General features: G+C 40.7%; 2 protein-coding genes across 4 annotated transcripts in view; one reads left to right on the forward strand and one right to left on the reverse strand.

The window, feature by feature from the left end:
• LOC101855061 (DNA-directed RNA polymerase III subunit RPC2) overlaps nt 1-17,288 on the reverse strand; it is a 52,721-nt gene extending 35,433 nt beyond the window's left edge. Inside the window, exon 1 of one of the 3 annotated variants that reach the window (XM_005110538.3) lies at nt 17,149-17,288. In XM_005110538.3, the coding sequence (XP_005110595.1) occupies nt 17,149-17,262 (114 nt within the window). In that variant the 5' untranslated portion in view covers nt 17,263-17,288. Of the gene's footprint in view, nt 1-15,136; nt 15,346-17,091 lie in introns of those variants that run through there. The other 2 variants (XM_035972919.1, XM_005110539.3) reach the window with 2 other exon arrangements.
• Nucleotides 17,289-17,374: 86 nt separating this feature from the next.
• The window catches only part of LOC101855605 (malonyl-CoA decarboxylase, mitochondrial), a gene marked incomplete in the record, with an annotated part of 55,204 nt that continues 53,151 nt past the window's right edge, over nt 17,375-19,427 (forward strand). The window contains 1 exon segment of the mRNA XM_013089245.2: nt 17,375-17,459.

Consider the following 19,427-nt stretch of genomic DNA (forward strand, 5'->3'; position numbering starts at 1 on the left):
TGAGAGCATTAAATCTTGTTAACTAGTTTAATAATTATAATTAAGCAATCCAAGCTCTTTTCTTCACTTTCATTTTTAAAAAATATTTTCTTTATCTTTTCTTCTTGCCCCTCCTTTCCCCTTCTTTTTGAACATTCAGAATTTGGAGCCAAAAAAATTCTCCAGGCCGGACGCAATCCAACAGAGCCAAAATTCTGGGATTTGGCTCCAAAATGACAACCCTAACTGTGACACGACCCCCCCCCCCCCCCCGGTGAGAATAACCACTTCCTTTCATCAACACCACACTTTAATATAGGCCTATGCCATGCCTAAGAAACATGGTCCAACAAATGGGCGAGTACTTTTCAAGACTCAAATGAAGACATTCAATCCAAACAGCCTTGGGAGCTATTAATCATTTATTTTAGTGATCTTGAGTACATATACCAAAAGAGCATTTTCAAAACGAAGTGTATACAGATCCGGTAACCGGGAACAAAGTCACGAAGTATACAGACCCGGTAGTGTGTGTGTGTGTGTTGAGAGAGAGAAAGAGAGAGAGAGAGAGAGAGAGAGAGAGAGAGAGAGAGAGAGAGAGAGAGAGAGAGAGAGAGAGAGTGTCCATTTTGTGCGATGTGATTTAAAAAAAAAAATCATTACAGAAAAACTATAACACACAACAAAATGAAATTAAACATGTGGAAAGACAAATGGTGGTGGAAGTAATGATGATGCTGTTGTGGTGGTGGAAAGACCATGGGTTGTCGGTTACCGTGTCGGCCTACTTAAGACACTGCCGTTTGGTACATCTAATAATGAGAGAGCAGTCTTTTGACTTTTGACACAATTACACAGTCCGTAGGCACTTCTAGTTCTAATTCTGGTTTCGCGTAAAATCCCCCGATGACAGTTATATTATGTAACCTCCTTACACTCACATAACTCGCTTAAGCCGAGTCCGAATAAATAAATAAAAAATTTTTTCGGACCACAGTCCGAACAGATAAAACCCATATTCGGATTAGAGTCTGAATAGATAAAAATTAAATTCGGAATCGAGTCCGAATAGAGCTGGCTTCCCCCCCACCCCCTCTCTCTCTCTCGCTGCCCACAGACAAAATTGCACACTTTCAACACAAAGAGCACTGGAACATTTGTTCACGGTGAAGGCACACGGGTGAGAATAGCCAAAAGGCTCGCCTGCGCTATTCTCACCCGGGGTGAGGTGGCCAAGTGACTCAAGTGTGAATTAGTTATTTTTACGAAGTGACTATTTCAATTATTTTATTTCTCCGAACGCTCGGGAAAATAAAGTTGAACTCTACTTTTCCGAACGGTTTCTGATCTCGAGATTTTTTTGTAATTTGCAAGATTTAGGCGTCATCCTTTCTTAATTTCATTCTACCATTCTGCGAGGACTGGGAGGAAGCATTTTTTGCATCGAATTCAATTTTTAGAGCTAGAGATTTTTAAACGTCTGAATATTCAGATACTTCAGTTGTGGTTGGGGCAATGTTCCTGGACTATACTTCATTTGAAAATACCCTTCAAAAGGTACAGCGAGAAAACAAGACTGCTCGACCTTTGCAGTACCTATTTTACATTTAGTCACCCAGCAAAAACTAAAAGGCCGGCTCTATTTCTCCAAACGTTCGGGAAAATAAACTTGAACTCTATTTCTCCGAACGGTTTCTGTTCTCGAGATTTGTTGATAATAAGAGAATGGAGTGGCCCGTGTGTTTGTGAGTGTGTGTGCAACTGTGTGTGTTTGTGTGAGTGTGCATGTGCGTGTGTGTGTGTGTCTGTAAGGTGTGAACGGGTGGGTGGGGGGGGGGGGGGGGCGGCGTGGAGGAATTTTTTTTTTTACATGAAGGATTTTAGTTTTTGCTGGGAGACTAAATGCAAAATAGGTTACTGCCAAGGTCGAGCAGTCTTGTTTTCTCTCAGTACCTTTTGAAGGTATTTTCAAATGAAGTATAGATCTAGTCCGGGAACCAACCACAACTGAATCTAAATATTCAGATATTTAAAAATCTCTAGCTCTAGGTTCGGCACCAACTTTCAATACTTTCATTCTGCCATTCTGCGAGGTCTGGGAAGGAGCAAATTTTTGGGTCTAGATCTATTTCAATTTTCAAAAGCTTGTCTAGAGATTTTTAGAAGAGTGTAAAAACGTGAAAAAGAAAGGTTTCACAACAGAATGAAATCAAAATTAGAACAGCCCATAAATTAACAAATAAGGGCATATGTGTCCACCTGTCCGAAGAAGATTGGCTGCTTTAACCCTAGGCCTAAATGTGCGTAATTTTTAAAAAAGTACAGGATATTACACATGTAAATTATGGAATCACACACAAGGGGCCTGCCAGAGTCAGTACATGTAATAGGTTTTGGTGGAACTCTCTAACATAACACATATAAATCTATCTATATATATATATACATGTATATATATATTTAGAATCTAATGAAGGTAAGAACATCAAATTAAATAACATTACACTATACAACACCCCCCCCCCTTCCCCAACAAAAAAAAATTAATTTTAAAAAACCCATATCAGAACAATAACAAGAAAAAAAATTACACACCAACAAAATAAAACACCGCAAAGAGGAAAAAATAAAAGAGGAACAGCAATACAAACCGTACGTAACTGTTAACGTATGGTATTCAAAAAATCAACATGGTGACAAGTGAGAAAGAAGTGAAGCTAAGTGAACTTTCTTTCAAAAGTAAAGAGGTTCGGTTTTGTGTTTTTTTCTTTTTTAAAAAATATTTGACTTTTATTCCCCCATTCGCATACCAAAAAATGCCCCAAAAATCAAGCCACGATTGATTGGTCGCGGCAGCGACAAACGCTGGCTAGTTCTATGAGTCGTTATCAATAACCCTCCATAGATCTAGACAGCACACGAGTGAACACAACACATTCATTAAGTTTACGAAGTGACTATTTCTCCGAACGTTCGGAGAAATAGTGCCGATCTTTATTTCTCAGAGAGGTTTCTGGCTTCCGGTCTCGTGTTTTTTTGCCTATTTGCGAGAGTTCGGCTCCACGGAAGGAGCAAATTTTCGGGTCTAGATCTATTTCAATTTTCAAAAACGTGAAAAAGAAAGGTTTCACAACAGAATGAAATCAAAATTAAACAGCCCATAAACAACCACAAAAATTATCAAATAAGGGCGTGTGTCCACCTGTCCGAAGCAGATTGGCTGTTTTAACCCTAAATGTGCGTAATTCAAAAAAAAAAAAAGTACAGGATATTACATGTAAATTATGGAATCACACAAGTAGTCCCTTTCGTTAATCCGTTTTAACTGCGCAACGTGTTAGAGACATTTGGCTATGCACATTCAATTGTATGTGCATAAAATAGTTGTTTGAGAGGGGGATCCATTTACTGGTGGTATTTAATTAGGCGTGAGAGCTAATTAAAAATCACTCATTTAGCTATTTGACCAAAACCGCGCACCATACAAAAAACCCCAGCCTCCCATGCCGGATGTGTAGCTGACAACACTTTTCCCCGCTGAAAACTCAAGCTTGAAAACTCAACACACACACGTTTCCGGTAGACCTACGCTTCGTGGACAGGTTCACAGAGCTGCCGTTTTACTACGATTATAAGGCGCAACTGTTGTGAATAATTTTTTAATTTAGCCAAAAGACTAAAGCAGAGAAATTAAATACCATCATAAGCACTATAGAGTAGAGAAATTAAAAACAATCACTGCAATAACAACGCTAACGCTAGCAAAATAGGCGAAAAAGTATGGTGCTCCATTGTGACCACAACCTACTAATTCTTTGGGTACACCAAATGCAGGATATGGCGATTGATGACAAACAGCCGTAATATTCCGTTCTTAGACTTTGTTTGAGAGTGAGTGTTTTAATTTTTTGTGGAATAAGTGTTACTGTTCCATGAATGGGTTGGATAAGCGAAAGAATAACATCATGTACATACAGTAATGGACATGATGACTGAGCATCATCGTAATGCACGTTGAGTATGGCTTTGAGTCGAGCAAATCCAACTTATAATTTCTTCACTTGATGTACATAAACTATGCATACAAATTAAGAAAACAACTCAAAAATGAACTTTATCAACAAACTATTCCATGAGTCAACGATAAAAAAAACACATGTCCATATCACTTTTTTCTTCATTAAGCACCATGGCACGACAATTCACTCGCCTTGAAAGTGACGTTGCATTTCCTGAAACGAGAGGAGAGGATGAGAGAAGATGTCAAGAAATCAACTGGGACCTTTGTGCTTTATGCTAGACTGACACTGAAGAACACTCGATTTGCTATACTAGGGGGAGGGTGCTGGATATGTCTGTGTGACAGAAAGACTAAAAAAGTGAAGAATTTCAGTTAACAAACTCAAGGTAAAACGTGAACACAGTTGAGGAGGTCAGAACTGGAAGAAAAGCCGACCTGCTGATCTGCCTCATGTCCCTGGGCACTCAAACGAAGAAAACAACTTCTTCGGTCCCAGTAATCAACTCCTCCAGTCAGGAGCGTTGAGGTTCTAATGGAGGTCGACGAATTTGGTGCAGATCCATCTCTGCACAATTCCAGACGATCTGCTCGACGTCACAGACCTGGGGCAGGATGAGTTTGATCTGAAGTGTTTATATGCAGACTTCACATCAGAACCTGACCTTCAAACAGCTGCAGAGATTCTGCAAGTGCCGACTGTTGAAGAAAGCTGGATGGTTGAAGCCAAGGTACTTAACGGGGCTGCAATTGTCCAGATGCATGGAACAAAGCTTTCAGAGACATTACTTGAGTACTTAACCAGCATTTTCGAACCCTACATTCAAAGGCAGTTATAGGGCGTGAGAAGAGTTGATGTGGCATGGGATATGTACTTCCCAGACCGCCTGGAGGCTGCTGCAAGGAAAAAGAGGGAAAAGAAAGGTACTTTAATTAATATCTCTAAAGCTGGTGTGGTCGCCGATAGCAAGGTAAACGTTAAAGAGGCACTTACGATTGGCAGGAAAGTACATGCTGAAATGACTGGTATGTGCAATGGCAAGGTTTCCTTTTTTAAAAAGTGACCAAGCTGTCACATTCAAGGTGATGCGTAGACCCGTGCAAATCCTGAACGACAATATCTTTATGTCATCTGAGATGTACCAGCGACTGCTTTCAATGGCCTGTGTCCGTGGTCCCCCTTGAATCTTCTTTATTCAAGTATAAGTTTTCACCTGTGGCTCCTGCCTTATTTCACGACAACGGGAGTATGAGGAAGACGGACGAATGTCTCCTGGCCAATCACATCATTAACCCGTCCCAAAACATTGTTGTAAATAATGTCAACGACAAGCCTCATTATCTGGTGTATGATGGCATCCACATCATTCATCGTCTAAACTGGATAAAGGTTGGAACAGTGGAAACATTGTGTCAGCTATTCGTCAACTGTTTGCTCCACAACAGGACGCCAGCTATTCGACTTTGTGTCGTCTTTGACAGTTATGAAACTATAACTACCAAAGCACCTGAGCAAAAGAGAAGAAAGACTACGTACACACCACATCCAGTCGTTGATCTTCATCACAGCACAAATCTGCGGACTGACAAAGATTCATTCCCTACCAATCCTCAGAATAAGCAAGCATTGATGCGACTCTTAGGGTCGTCACTGGAAGAAAAAGACAGTTGACAGCTCTACTTTTGGGGCAAACAGATGCCAATGTAAAAGACATCACTGACTTAGGAGTCAAGTTCTTGTCATTCCTTTACTGCAGTGAGTGGGCCGCAAACCTGAGCCTTACTGATCTTCGATATCAACATATCATCAGCCCAAAGTACGTGCCACTTGAACGGATGGCCCCAACAGAGAGAGCCGCACAATACCAAGCCCTTAGAGTGCATCACCAGGTTAGTAAATGGCTTAATCTGCGCACTGTCTTTGACGTTGTTGATTACGACTTTACTGTGAGTGACAACATTATGAGTCAGGTGATAACTGACAATGCTCCGGCCCCAGATGAACTGCTACGTGAAATCCGCTGTTCGTGTAAGAGCAGCACTCCACCATGCAAATCCTGTACTTGCTGCAAGTACAACATCTCTTGCAGAATACATTGTCATTGCAGAGGACAGTATGAAAAGCTTCAGAAACGGACACAATTTAAATTGGGCCAAGTGAAGGAACCGCCGAGCTCAGTATCTTCTAGTTTACACATTGAGTGTGCCTGGCCCACGACGCGGATGGAGTGGAAGGGGACTGGCTCTCTACCAATCAACGCAAACAGACATGTTCTTAAGTAACAAGGGTAGGAAAGACTCTATAGCTCTTCAGAGCAACCAGTCTAGAGGAAGGAAACCCATACACAGCAGAAGTCATACACTTATGACCATTACTCAAACAATGGAAGTGGGGAGTTCCAAATGTGAAATCACGAAAAGGTCTTATTTCGCCCTAATTTTTACTATTTTTACTTATCTTCCCATGTTTACCAAAGAATTTTCCTGAAGCTTGGCATACAAAAGCCGAGCTGCATGCTATGATCGAACAAGGATTTATTTTTGAGGTTTATATGATCTCACCATATTTTTTTGTTTTAAAACGTATATTATTATTATCTCAATCATGTGTTACCGCCAATAGGTAACTTAAATGTAAGTTAATTGCATTAACAACATAAATTCTGTGTTTTTCTTATTGATATGTTGAATTTGATACCAAACACGACCATATTTGAGCTATTTTTAAGATGACCTTGACAATGACCTTGACCTTTTATAATCTTTAAATGCTAATTAAGTGATGACTATGGGGTCACTTTTAAAAATAAAAATATTTCTGTGTTTCATTTGACTATCTCTTTCATTCTGAACAAATAAATGACATCTTTTAACAAATTCGAAAATTGACCTTTTTGACTTTTATTAGGTTAAAATTAAGCATGTTCCCCAAGGGCGATTTTGGTTGATTTTTTTTGGTAGTACTTAACAGCTCAAAGTTCAAGTTGGCCCAAAAATTTGGCTGTTATCTTTTAAGTCCGGGTTCGATGTCAATTTTTACTGGCCTAGTAGTAGTATGTCGGCGTGACCTCATTACATGAAATATTATTAGACCCTATTTTTGCCATTTTTATATGCCAAATGTATTTTTCATTATCATTCGTGAATGATAGACAGAAATCTTACATTTTGAGTTCTCCTTTTGTGTCTGGATATTTGTTGACAATATAATGTGGTGGTCTAGTGAGTAGACTGAGAAAAATTATAGTGACCTACTTTGACAGCTGGCCACACCCACTTCCGGTCAAGGATCATCATGGATCCCTTGCTTATTTGAAAGGTAATTGTCTTAGGAGACATATGCACCTTACAGTATGTCTCTAACATGAAGTGCAGCATACCCCTAATTTTCGCCAATAAGGGACCCCACTAAAGGGGCCTGCCAGTGTCAGTACATGTAATCGGTTTTGGTGGAACGCTCTAACATAACTCATTTAAATCTATATATATTTAGAATCTAATGAAGGTAGGAACATCAAATTAAATGACGTTACACTATACAACATCACCCACGGCTGTTCACGAGCAGTACTTTAGTTCTACCGGCACCCCGCAGCGCCCCGACGTTCAGCGTAACTCGAACCAGCCATTACCAATGGGTCAAGAGGAACAGCAATACAAATCGTTTATATAATAACTGTAACTCGTATTCAACAAATCAACGTGGTGACAACAAGTGAGAAAGAGACGAAGCGAAGTTTCTTTCAAAAGTAAAGAGGTTCGGTTTCTTTTTCTTTTCTTTTTTTTTGACTTTTTTCGGGACTGAAAATGCCAAAAAATCGAGCCATGATTGATTGGTCGCCGCCACGACAAATGCAGAGATGCTAGTTCTACGTGTCGTTATCAATAACCCTCCATAGATCTAGATCTAGACAGCACACGAGTGAACACAACACATTAAGTTTAAGAGCAGCACCCTTCATAGGCGACACGTCATATCTGTATCGAAAACGAAGTGATTATTCGGACTCCGAGTCCGAATATGAAAAAATGTTATTCGGACTCTGATTCTTGTCCAGCATGACATCACTTCCGACTTCCTGTGACTCGTGAATCCGGCTTCCTGTCCTGCCTCACTCGTGACTCGCCTCAGGCTGGGTAGAGACCGGGATCACTTCGGGCAAAAAGGCGTTTTGTGCAGGAGCCGAGTTTTAATCTTATGATGAATTTGAGGCCGGCCTGAAAAGTTATAGCGCTTCTAATAAATGTTTATTTATCAAGAGGTCATCAGAAGCAATTAAAGATGGCTCGTTAGCATGTGTCGGGGTCGGATGGGCGGCCTGCACACGTGTGGCTGTGTGCGTGTCGGGGAGGGTGGTGGGGGGCACTATCGGTCCGGGCTTTGAACGTCGCATAAGCGTCGGTCTTTTTCCCCCTGGCAACTGATCATTATTACAATAATAAGCTAGTCTTGACGTAGATCTACGTAATGAATACGTAATGAATTGTGCGCTGGTCTATGGAATCAAAAGTTGCTGTATGCTCAACTCTACACAGCAACACAACTTTTTCTTGGTAAACAATCGATATGACTCAGAATTGTGTATTTGAACGAATCGGTCTTTTTTTTTTTTACACAGCTCATAATATGCCAGGTGGTCTGCTAATCTTCAATTTTACCTTTTTCTACAACAAAAAAAGTGGGAAACGTGAAGGGGGGGGGGGGGGAGGCGTATCAATGAGGCGGCGGGCATTGGATCGGCAGAAAAGGTGTGGGGGAAACTAAAAAATGGCGGAAAATTGGAAGCACTGAACGTTAGATCTATAGAACGAAGACACTTCCTTTTTTCCGGACCCGAGTCTGAATAACATTTTTTCATATTCAGACTCGAGTCCGAATATGAAAAGATGTTATTCGGACTCGAGTCCGAATAACGACAGCTGTATCGAAAAACTGTTTGGAACTGTAGCATTTCTTTATAAATATTTACTGCAGACATTTTTTGGACCTATTGAACCTTATTGTATACGAACAATCTTTGGTAGGCCTGTAATATAATTAAAGATCTATATATATATATATCCGAAATTTGCCGGAAAGGATGTGATTTCAGAGTGTTCGGACAAAGAGTGCCCAGCTTTATTTTCCCAAACGTTCGGAGAAATAGTGCCCAGCTTTATTTTCCCGAACGTTCGGAGTTTATAGTGCCGGCCTTAATAAAAGTTTAAGAGCAGCACCCTTCATAGGCAACACGTCATATCTGAAGTGAAAAACTGTTTCGAACTGTAGCATTTCTTTATATAAATATTGGTAGTGTCAATTGCCACCGAGTGATGCGGTGGCAATTGACAAAAATTCACTTTTTGTCTATTGCCACCGAGTAAATTGGAGCTCTTCTGCGTTGGTGGGTAGATCTAGCTTATTGTGCTCGAGTGCTTGGTGTTGTGCGTTCGCCTCTCTGTCCCTCTGTGTGTGTGTGTTTCAGTTTGTGTGTGTGTGTGTGTGTCTTTTCCTGACCCTCATCCCTCGATTTATGTTCCCCGATATAACATGAATTTCTGCTTGAGTTTGTAAGCGTTTGTGACCTTCTACTTCTAGAATTATAAGAAATTGCCTGTGTTGATTCTACTCCAAAGTGTAGGCTAAGGCTAGCCTAGATCTAAGCCTATGTCTCAATGAAAACACGCCAAGTTGGTACCGTAGCTCTAAACTAGATGCTCGTCCAACGAAATTAGTTGAGAACAGATTGACCCATTAGACACACATTATAATGTTATAATGCTAAAGATAGTGTTGTTTTTTCAGACTTGACACTGCTTCACTTCGTGGCAATTGACGCTACCATAAATATTTACTGTGGACATTTTTTGGACTGATTGGACCATATTGTATACGAGCAATCTTTGGTAGGCCTACAATATAATTATAGATCTATAGATCTATATAATCTGAAATTTGCAGGAAAGGATGTGATTTCAAAGTGTTCGGAGAAATAGAGCCAGGCTTTTTTTCCCGAACGTTCGGAGAAATAGTGCCCAGCTTTATTTTCTCGAACGTTCGGAGAAATAGATCTAGATCTGGTGCCGGCCAAAAAAAAATCTCGAGATCCGGAACAGTTCCGGAGAAATAGAGTTTATAATTATAGAGTTCAACTTGATTTTCCCGAACGTTCGGAGAAATAGTCACTTCGAAACTAAAATCCTTCATGTTAAAAAAAAGGGAGTGTATACAGACCCGGTTACCGGGAACAAAGTCACAAAGTATACAGACCCAGTAGGGGAACTCTTTTGTGATTTCGGAAAGTTTCAGCGCCCTCTTGGCTCAGGGTAGACCTAGGTTCGTCTAGATCTATGGCCTAGGTTAGATCTAGAGAAAGAAACATTATATAAATCATTGATCTAGTTTCGAGACTAGCCTAGATCTAGATATCTAGATCTAAATGAAGATTGCGGATGTCTTTTCGATGAACGATCGTTTTTTCTCTGTTTTGGAGTTGGAGGAATCACAATTTTACTTTGAAGAAAAGAACAATGTCATAATTTCAATCGAGCAGTCACCCTCTCTATTTCTCTGCCCCTCTCTCTCTCTCTCCTCTGTGTATCGCTCGCCTTCTCTTTTTCTTTGTTTGTCTCTGTCTTTCTTTCTCCCCACCTATTTCCCACTCTGTCTCTATCTTTCTCTCGTTCCCTCGGCATGTCATACATTTCTATCTTCTCTCTCTCTCTCCCTCTCTCTCTCACACACACACACTACCAGGTCTGGAATCTGAAACCGAAACTTTCCGAAATCACCAAAGAGTTCCCCTACCGGCTCTGTATACTTCGTGACTTTGTTCCCGGTTACCGGGTCTGTATACACTTCATTAAAAAAAACGAAGTGACTATTTCTCCGAACGTTTGGAGAAATAGTGCCGATCTTTATTTCTCCGAACGGTTTCCGGCTTCCGGTCTCGTGATTTTTTGCCTATTTATTGCAAGAGTTCGGCGCCAACTTTCATTCTGCCTCTGGTCTGGGAACTGGGAAGGAACACCGCATGGCAAGCCCGCCTACAGACAACCTTCTGTAACACCCACCAAACACCCACCACCATCATGCACATGTACACACACAAACTTATACACACACTAACTAAACATGATCAGTGGGCAACTTTTGAACGTATGACGAGCTGAGCTGTGGATGGAGAGACTGTGTGAGTGACACTGACAGAGCAGGTGAAAGTAATACGGGTGCCCACTACAGACGGGATCGGCCGATCGAGGGCGATCGCCCGACTCGATCGCCTGAAACTGAATACAAACACGTTTGTTTTTGAGGCGATCGAGTCGGGCGATCGGGCTGATCGGCTGATCCCATTCGTAGTGGGCACCTCGTAGAAGAATGTACGAGTGTATCCACAGGCGACAGCAACTACTAGGGGACGACACCGACCCCCCTGGCCTGGTCCACAGCTCACGAACGAAAGGAATGCGGCTAAGGCACTGTTTTGCTAATATTATTGTCCATGGTTCGCAGGGTGGCAAGGGAATGAGTGAAATTTTCTTTGTGTGTGCCTGGAGGGAGCGGTGGGGTGTGGAAGTCATGCAGACGGAGATGAGACGCGAGAGAGAACATGGGAATTGAATGAATGAGTGAAACTGAAAGAGAGGAACGACTCATGAGCCCTGGAGTGAATGGATCATGTGTTTCTATTTTTGTATACTTTGAACTGTTACTGAATAAAGGCTGAAATAAAGCCCGAAAAACAAACACACACGCGCTCCTCACTCTCCACTTACACACTTACTACCACACACAGACACACTCACACATGCATACACACACACACACACACACATACACACACACACACACACACACACACACACACAGGAGCAAATTTTTAGGTCTAGATCTATATCTATTTCAATTTTCAAGAGCTAGTCTAGAGATTTTTAGATGAGTGTAAAAACGTGAAAAAAAAAGTTTCACAACCAAATGAAATCAAAATTAGAACAGCCCATAAACAACCACAAAAATTAACAAATAAGGGCGTGAGTCCACCTGTCCGAAGAAGATTGGATGTTTTAACTACTTAATAATGTGCGTAATTTTAAAACAAAGTACAGGATATTACATGTAAATTATGGAATAACACACATTAAGGGGCCTGCCAGTGCCAGTACATGTAATCGATTTTGGTGGAACGTACGCTCTAACATGTATATATTTAGAATCTAATGAAGGTAAGACCATCAAATTAAATGATGTTACACTATACAACATCCCCTCGGCCCCTCTTTTTTTCCCCAACAAAAAAAAAATTGATAGAAAAACAACACATCAGAACAATAAAAAGAAAGAAAAAAATACACACTAACAAAATAAAACACCACAAAGAGGAAAAAATAAAAGTAACTGCAACGTATTCAACAAATAAACGTGGTGACAACAAGTGAGAAAGAGACGAAGTGGAGCTTGGTGAACTTTCTTTCAAAAGTAAAGAGGTTCGGTTTCTTTCTTTTTAAAATTTTTTTTCTTTATTTGACTTTTTTTCCTCGATTCGGTGACCAAAAAATGCCCAAAAATCGAGCGACGATTGATTGGTCGTGACCGCGACAAACGCAGATGCTAGTTCTATGTGTCGTTATCAATATAACGTAGTGTATACAGACCCGGTAACCGGGAACAAAGTCACGAAGTACACAGACCCGGTAGGGGAACTCTTTTGTGATTTCGGGAAGTTTCAGCGCCCAGACCCGGTGGAAATCTAAAGAGTGTGTGCATGAGTGTGTGTGTGTGTGAGAGAGAGAGAGAGATAGACAGAGAGAGAGAGAGAGAGAGAGAGAGGTGCTAGCAAAATGTGACATGCCCCAGTTGGCAGGAGGGAACGAGAGAAAGATAGAGTGGGAAATAGGTGGGGACAAAGAAATAGAGTCAAACAAAGAAAAAGAGAAGGCGAGCGATACACACAGAGAGAGAGAGAGAGAGAGAGAACGAGAGAGAGAGAGAGAGAGGGGGGGGGGGGGCAGAGAAATAGAGAGGGTGACTGCTCGATTGAAATTATGACATTGTTCTTTACTTCAAATCGTGATTCCTCCAACTCCAAAACGGAGGAAAAACGATCGTTCATCGAAAAGACATCCGCAATCTTCATTTAGATTTAGATCTAGATCTAGGCTAGCCGCGAAACTAGATCAAAGATTTATGTCTGCCTAGATCTAGATCATAGATCTAGAAGAACATAGGTCTACCCTGAGCCAAGAGGGCGCTGAAACTCTTCGAAATCACAAAAGAGTTCCTCTACCGGGTCTGTATACTTTGTGACTTTGTTCCCGGTTACCGGGTCTGTATACACTCCCTATCAATAACCCTCCGTAGAAGATCTAGATCTAGATCTAGACAGCACACGAGTGAACACAACACATTAAGTTTAAGAGCAGCACCCTTCATAGGCATATCTCTAGCGAAAAACTGTTTGGAACTGTAGCATTTCTTTATATAAATATTTACTGCGGACATTTTTTGGACCGATTGGACCAAATTGTATACGAACAATCTTTGGTAGGCCTATACTATAACGAAGTGTATACAGACCCGGTAACCGGGAACAAAGTCACGAAGTATACAGACCCGGTAGAGGAACTCTTTTGTGATTTCGGGAAGTTTCAGCCCCCAGACCCGGTAGAAATCGTGTGTGTGTGTGAGAGAGAGAGAGAGAGAGAGAGAGAGAGAGAGAGAGAGAGGGAGAGGGAGAGGAAGAGAAAGAGAGGAGGGAGGGGTGCTAGCAAAATGTACATGACATGCCCCAGTTGGCAGGTGGGAACGAGAGAAAGATAGAGTGGGAAATAGGTGGGGACAAAGAAAGACAGAGACAAACAAAGAAAAAGAGAAGGCGAGCGATACACAGAGGAGAGAGAAAGAGAGAGAGAGAGAGAGAGAGAGAGAGAGAGAGAGAGAGAGAGAGAGAGAGAGAGAGAGAGAGAGAGAGAGAGAGAGAGAGAGAGAGAGAGAGAGAGAGAGAGAGAGAGAGAGAGAGAGAGAGAGAGAGAGAGGGGGGGGGGGGACTGCTCGATTGAAATTATGACATTGTAACTTGTTCTTTTCTTCAAATTGTGATTCCTCCAACTCCAAAACGGAGGAAAAACGATCGTTCATCGAAAAGACATCCGCACTCTTCATTTAGATCTAGGCTAGCCGCGAAACTAGATCAAAGATTTAAGTTTGTCTGCCTAGATCTAGATCTAGACCATAGATCTAGAAGAACCTAGGTCTACCCTGAGCCAAGAGGGCGCTCGAAACTCTCCGAAATCACAAAAGTCAAAAGAGTTCCCTTACCGGGTCTGTATACTTTGTGACTTTGTTCCCGGTTACCGGGTCTGTATACACTCCCATACTATAATTATAGATCTAGATCTAGATATAATATATAATATCAGAAATTTGCGGGAAAGGATGTGATTTCAGAGTGTTCGGAGAAATAGTGCCCAGCTTTATTTTCCCGAACGTTCGGAGAAATAGTGCCTAGCTTTATTTTCCCGAACGTTCGGAGAAATAGTGCCGGCCTAAAAAAAATCCCTCCACGTCCCCTTCACACCTTACACACACACTCACACACAGGCCACTCCATTCGCTTATTATCAACAAATCTCAAGAACGGAAACCGTTCGTAGAAATAAAGTTCCCTTATTTTCCCGAACGTGTGGAGAAATATAGCCGGCCTGCCTTCTAATTCTAATAATTAGGCCTTAGAGTAAAAAAGCCACCGTCACCGACAGTCATGAGGCTCAACAAGATGATGAGGCACTGTCACTCCACTTACTGAACTTACACTTCACTAGACAGATCTAGATCTAGATCTAGATCTATCTAAATTCTAGATCTAGATCTAGATCTAGATCTAGATTTAGATCTAGCTATTCTAGCTAGACATATAAATATAGAATCTAGATTTAGATCTAGATCTAGATCTAGAATCTAGTATCTAGAATCTAGATCTAATATATCTAGATTATAGATCTAGATCTAGATCTAGACCTAATCACAGTCAGTACAGACTACACTACACGAGGGAACTTCAATACAATAGTATAGTCTATAGTATAGAATCTAGTCTAGTATAGATCTAGATCTAGTGAATAAATGCAATAGAGATCTAGAATCTAGATCTAGATAAAAACCTCTATAGTCTTTATGGGCTCCGTAAGCTTTTGCTTGTCCAGTCTCATCATTTGTTCCAAACTTTCCATGGTGAAATCAGCAGCTGAAAGGCAAACCCCACACTAGCCTGTTTGCAATCACATGCAATTCTAATCCATTTTCGATTTCTTAGGCAGGCTTGCTTGCCTGCGTTGTTTGCTTTACTGTAAACCCAGATTTTTATAAGTCAACAGCAACTGAGCAAAGAGGTTATCTTTCACCCTTTAAACAAAAGAAAATATTTCATTATGCTATAAAAGAAACAATTTTTTAAAAGACCGGAAAAATTACCAAACTTCATTGAACTTAAAGCGAGATGGGGGGGGGGGGGGCAATCTCAACAAATAGACGACAGAGTCTGTATCCCACATGAAATAGAGGGCCTGTTTGCAGCTAAAAACGATCTTCGTTTGCAACCCAAACTGGAACAATGTCGGCTCAAGGATAGATAGGCCTACTTTCGATTTCACTCATCTGGTGTTACCTGTAACGGCGGTCTTCCTGGCAGTTTGCACTGGCCATAGACGTTTTATCAACGAGCAAAAACCGACCTGGCAAAAAACAAGACAGTTATAGGGCAGACATGAAATAGATCTAGATCTAATTCGATCTAGATCTAGATCTAGAGTAGATTTAGAATCTAGATCTAATATTATTGGAAATTTAAAAAAAAAGAAATTTACAATGCTGGATTTCTAGATCTAGATAGATCTAGATCTAGATCTTGATCCAGAATCTAGATCTAGATTTTAGAATCTGATCTATCTCATGTGGTCAAAGCTGGTTCAAATATATGACTTATTGTTCTATTCTGAGGTCCATTATACTACTTACAAAGATTGCAACAAAATGTAGTTTATTCTTTACAGTTATTTCACCTTTACGCCAGGGCATGTAGTACGCTCTCTCTCTCTCTCTCTCTCTCTCTCTCTCTCTCTCTCTCTCTCTCTCTCTCCCAGTTTCTCGTTTCTGTATAATCAATATATGGCCTCTATAATCATTAAACAAGCCTTCAGTCGAACCTGTGTTAAGACACTCTCATTTTAAAGCATAATGCCGACGCGGGGGATTTATTTGAATTTTGGTCGTGCTTTTTTTAAAGCCATTGCAACAGGTGATTGTTTTGAATAGGTGCCATGGTTAGCAGGGAACAAGGTACTGTTGCGTTGATAAGATCTGGGAAGGGGTTGGGTGGATTACGCTTGTTAAAATCTCTCTTCTTTTGCCCAGCAGGTCTATTTAAAATTACATGTATTGCAATAACCCCCCCCCCCCCCCCCCCCCCCAACACACACACACACACACACACACACACACACACACACACACACACACACACGTTGGGGGGGGGGGGGGTCACAGTGTAGTAGCAGAGGACAAGCTAAAGGCTAAAGGAAACAAAGCGAAATCCTCGGTAAGAACTATAAGAACTATAATAATTAGAACTCGGGTAGAAAAATAGGTCCTTGACCATCAATGATTCTTCTAGTGAGGTAATATTTATTTAACTGGTTCAAGGAAGATGCAGAAACATCTTTTTCCAAGGACAGCGACTCATAGGCCCCCCTACAGGTGACTTGTTAGGGGGGAAGCCTTGTGATTGGCTTGTGACAAGGTGCCTTCTAGGCTAGGCGCTCCAAATGAATTTATTGACCAATGAGGATGTTGAAATAGAGGCTAGACGCCGAGGCCGAGGGAGAAAAAAAGCCTTCGCGGAACTGTGAATGTGAAGTTGGGCTTTTCCAAGTACCAGGCACGGCGTGCGCTGCATGCGGATTTCGTATCAGAACGTATAGAGATCAACTCTCTGGTATAGATCCTCGAAGGCCCTAGCCTAGCGCTGAATGCAGGTCATTGTAAGCGTGTCATCGTTGCTTGGAAGTGAAAACAGAGTGTAGCCTAGGGTCTACAATGCTTTAAAAAAAAAAAGAAATACCTGTCGTAAAATCAACATCGCAGCACAACACTATTATAATAGTCTAGTTGGACATACGCTGATACGGACCAGCACAGCATGGCAGCAGCAGAAATTGATACGGATCCAAATTGAAAACGAAACCGGCCTGTGGCTCGACCCCATGCCCATGAATGAACCTCGAAGTGACATCTAATAATAATTTCCGTCGAAATTTACAGTTGTGCAAATCGTAGAGATAAGAATTAGTTCTTGTGTTTTTTAATTGGGTCACGACTGATCGTGGGTTTGTGAATGTGAGGGTTAGATCTACTTTCAGAACACCTCAAGGATTCGGAGAATACTGGATGTTCTCGAAATACGCAGACCGACTTCGCAAATTATTTCAGGTAAGGGGTATATTATTAGAATCTTTAGCCTAGAATCTTTTTCTTTTCATTTTTTAAAGGATAGGCTACAAACAACTCTAGATTCTAGTGGAGGGCGTTTGCTCGCTGCTGAGGTACAATGCAAAGATTCTACGCATTTATAAAGGCTGGTAGGGCACCTAGAAATCGTGTTTTGGGGTCAAATTTTGCAAATTGGGTTTATTACGAGTACATAGCCACTTTCTTATTTACATATAGATCTAGATCTAGTACCTGGACATTTCCTGAACAATATCCAGAAACGTCTTACCTGTATCGGCTGTTTTCTCACAATTCTATTTTTTCACCTATTATAATATATATCCCATTTTTCTGCTCTAGAATCTAGATATCTAGATTCTAGATCTAGATTATCTAGAATCTAACTTTTTTCCCCGTTCATTTGTAACTTTCACAGGATACCACCAACACCTAAAAATCTAGATCTAGCTATATATCTAGATCTAATCTAGATCTAGTTCAAAATTTTAGCTTGTTGAATTTTTTATTAATGGAGTTGTTTTTGATTTATGGGCTTAGAAAGCATGAGTTTTCCTTTTTTTCTCTCACTTTTTTGCAACATCCCAATTGTAAGTGTCATAAAATAAAAACTATAAAGCATAGATTCTCTATCAAAAATTCAACAAGCCAAATTTAAGAGCTACATATTAACTGTTGGCATGCCAAAATAGAAGTGAATCGGTTAATGGGCATAAAATGGGACTGAAAAAGGTTCAATATGGCCGATATGTTTCCTTAGCAACTGATTCACAATACTTTTTGAACCATTGCTTTCAAATCCCCAATAGATCTAACAACACGATGATGTCCCACAGCAAATATAGGCACTCTAGGCCTTGTAATAGCCAAAATAGACTTTAGGTGCCCCACCAGCTCACATTTTAAACTTTTTAAAGGAAATGATAAAACCACTACCAGATTTATAACTATTACGACTGCTGCTGCTGCTACTACTACTACTACTACTACTACTACTACTACTACTACTACTACTACTACTATCACCCTGTCATCACGTGTCTACTATGCTATGAAATTGCTACTGCCTCCGCTACACCATCAGTACTGCTATATGCAAAGCTACTATAATGTACATATTATGCCACTTCTACTTTTGGTGTGTGTTCTCGTATTTTTCCTCTTGAATTTTAATTCTCTTCCGTATTCTTCATGGCCTTGACGAATGTTCCTCTTTTTTGTGTTGCAAGTCTCTTGACATTCTGAGTCGTGTTCAAGTACAAGTACTACTGCATAACACTCATACTCATGGAAGTACATGCACATATGTCATGATATTATGTAGGCCTATTTTAATGTGTGTTTTTTTTGTTTTACAAAGTGTTTTACGCACTTGCAACACAATACGGTCATAATATAAGTGCCGAAGATTAGAGGTGTTACATGTACAAGAGAGTAACAAACACAAAAAGGAAGGAGGAGAGATCAGGACTATAAATGGTTGATAGGAAAGAAGTAGCAAACCACACCACAGCACCCGCCAACCACGCACATTTATGCATATGCAAGTGTCGCTACATAAAATATATTACTAACATAGTGATCAGATAAACTGTTGAGATATAGTTCATATAGGCCTATGTTTGCTACAGAAAGACGAAAGAAGTTTAAAGCAGCGAGCTCAATATATAGGTCTAGACCCACAAGAAAGAACACTACACACTTGAAGCACATTATATAAGTGCTTTCGAAAATAAAGATTGAGATTGTTATAACAGACACAACAGATGATGGGAAACAAGTAGAACTATGACGAGTTGAGACTCGAGCCAGCCATACACGTATTGCATACAAGGAACTAACTTGAAGTGAGGCTATAGAAAAAAACCCCCAACACACACACACACACACACGACACATACACACACACACACACACACACACACACACACACACACACACACACACACA

The sequence above is a fragment of the Aplysia californica genome, unplaced genomic scaffold, assembly GCF_000002075.1.
Source record: "Aplysia californica isolate F4 #8 unplaced genomic scaffold, AplCal3.0 scaffold00907, whole genome shotgun sequence".
NCBI classification, from domain to species: domain Eukaryota; kingdom Metazoa; phylum Mollusca; class Gastropoda; order Aplysiida; family Aplysiidae; genus Aplysia; species Aplysia californica.